Source organism: Leguminivora glycinivorella, chromosome 11, assembly GCF_023078275.1.
Source record: "Leguminivora glycinivorella isolate SPB_JAAS2020 chromosome 11, LegGlyc_1.1, whole genome shotgun sequence".
Taxonomy (NCBI): domain Eukaryota; kingdom Metazoa; phylum Arthropoda; class Insecta; order Lepidoptera; family Tortricidae; genus Leguminivora; species Leguminivora glycinivorella.
Window position 1 is genome coordinate 3,929,092 of NC_062981.1, and position 2,767 is coordinate 3,931,858.

Here is a 2,767-nt window from a genome sequence, read left to right on the forward strand (position 1 = left end):
CTGTGTGTGACTTTAAATATTAATTGAAGTTTTCAACTTTGACATCTAACAACTTTTTTTTTTGTCCTGAGACGTCCCGTTATCTGGAGTCGTTGAAACTATTTGTACCAGTTCTGGGTAGTTTTACATTGCATTACGCCTATGTTTTAGTCTATTAAATTGATTTAGTTACTTTAGTTAGTCGTTTTATATAAAACAAATATCTATTCTTTACAAGTACAAACTTTGACTTCGCTTATTATAAGTAAATGCAGACATCAATTGCAGTGAAAAAATCAACAGTGATCGACTGTGGCCAAGGGACTGTGGGAACGTAGGTCAGAGTTGATCACTGTTGATTTTTTTCATTGCGATTGATGTTTGCATTTATAATTTTCTACAATAAAAAATGAAAAATCTATATGTTTCTAATTATATATATGGATATATTAAATATTAAAAATTGGCTTCTGTAGCCCCTTAAGTATAAATGGAGTCGTGTAAGCATTTCCGCTGCGATTACAGAAAAGATACAAGATACTTTTGAAACGGCTATCACATAAGCAGTGTCGCTTTACGGAGAGAAACATGTTTATGTGGATTTATAGCACGTTGGTGATCCTTACGTGCATATTTTCCAAAGGAATCGCAACTGAAAATAACATTTCTAAAAAAACGAAAGTCGAAGAAGTGAAGAAAAATGTCCTCAATGATAAATCGCTGATCTCGTGTGTCGTGCATCTTACCCAAATAACAATTATCTTTTCGCCAACCATATTGATTCTCGAATCAGATACTGACATCGATGATGATATATTTTTTAATAAAATGATCGAGACTTTTGCTGAAAGGAATGTTCCTATTACAATACAGGATAAAGACAATCATGACGTGAACCAAACTCTTGATGTTTACGATGGCAACGTTATCATTATCGTACATTTCGAAAACAGTCAAGACCTTTTTGACTTAGGAATAGATCAAACAGATAAAAGGGTTAAATACCTTGTAATTATGTCTCAACTAATAGATGATTCAAAATTACAAGCATTCGTAAAACGTTATAAGGATCGTGACATAACTTTTATTATACCTGATGACAGAGCTGAAAAACATTATGTTATTACTTATCCGACGACGATTGACGAAAAAACATGCGAACCTGTCGAAAAATTTGAACCGAACATAATTAACATCTGCATCAATGGCACCTTAGAAACAAATATTATTTTCCCAGAATTAATTAGAGCGGATTTCAAAAAATGCGCGCTCAAAGTGGGCATGGCTACCATGTCCCCGTTTTCAAAGATTCCAAATGAGCATACACTGAATAATTACGACTTGGTACCCGAAATTGAAGGCTTCGATGTGGAAATTGTTAAAATAATCGCAAATTACTTCAATGCTTCTATAATTTTGTATTATATAAACAGAGAAGAGCAGAATCCTTATACGAGTACGGAATTTATAGAATTTATTGTGAACGGGAGTATGGAGATGTCAGCCGGTGGGCTTTACAGGATCTATGGAGACCGGGTTTCATATTCTGGAATCTATACAATGCAAGACGTGATTTGGATTTACGCCGCCCATAGACCTGGCCGCACTTGGGTCAATATGGTACGCAAACTGAATGAACTTTACTTCTTTGATATATTTTATCTGTTATACTCAATCACATCCTATTTCTTTCGCAAATACGATAATGCGAAGCGCTCTTTTAGAGACATCATATTATACAGCTGGGGTGCTCTAGTGGGGGCAGCATCATTGCCAGAACCAAAGTCTTTAAAGCATAAGATGTTGGATGTATCATATTTGATATTATGTATTTTTATGGCGTCTTATATGAACATTCAACTGGTTAGTTTTTTAACAATCGATGGGCCTTCGATCTCTTTTAAAACCAATGACGATATCATAAACTCCGGCCGTGTTCCTTATTTGAACAAGGTAAATAAGTACTTTATACAGGACAGTAAATATTTGGCGTTTGCTAACACGTCGAAAGATTGCGGCGACTTTCATGATTGTTGCGTCAAGGTGTTGGAAAACGATGGTGTGACAGTGATATTGAATGAACATTTTTACCCTCTGCAAGCATCTTCGGCCGTGAAGGATGAAGCTAGGGTACTAAAGACGACGACCAAGATAATAACTGTGTATCATGAAATGATAATCAGGAAAGACAGTCTGATTGTGACAGGGGTACAAAAAGTCCTGAAGAGTTTGTTTGAAGCTGGAATTTGTAAACATCTTTTTACGCAAGCTATAGGGATAAGCGTGGTGGCGAAGGCCAACAGTGCGAATCAGGTGGCGCTCAGTAACAGCTATAGTTGTGTTTCGGGCTGCGCTATTACTCTTTCGCAGGTTGCCGGAATATTTTACTTCTGGGCCTTCGGGTGTGCCTTGTCTGCGAGTGCCTTTTTGTTAGAGATAATTTGGAAAAGGCAGAGGCACTCGGTCTAAATTTTATTTTAATTAATTAAACATAAAAGTTATGAATAGTAGGAATAGTGCATCAGTACTTTTTTTTTTTTATATATGGCTTTCCCCTCTTTTGGCAGGAGGGATTTTGCCAATGACGACGTTAGACATACAACGCAGCATCAGTACTTGATATGCTAGTGCCCAATAAATGAAATGACACTCTTTTGCACCTACCCACATTGAAAGTAACATCTACTGGTACACTGTCAAAAGTTAAACTATGCAGAAAAAAATGCTATTTTTAAGTGTCCGCTTAGTAAATAGAACAGTCCTTAGTCGTTCCGTTTCTCTAAGGCAG

The 2,767-nt window shown here is 36.3% G+C and overlaps 1 protein-coding gene across 1 annotated transcript; it reads left to right on the forward strand.

Annotated features, from left to right (window-relative positions):
* The first annotated feature begins 993 nt into the window (after nt 1–993).
* LOC125231306 lies at nt 994–2,448 on the forward strand. Its single transcript, XM_048136748.1, has one exon. The coding sequence runs from the start codon at nt 994–996 to the stop codon at nt 2,446–2,448; it is 1,455 nt and encodes a 484-aa protein (XP_047992705.1).
* The last annotated feature ends 319 nt before the right edge of the window (nt 2,449–2,767 follow it).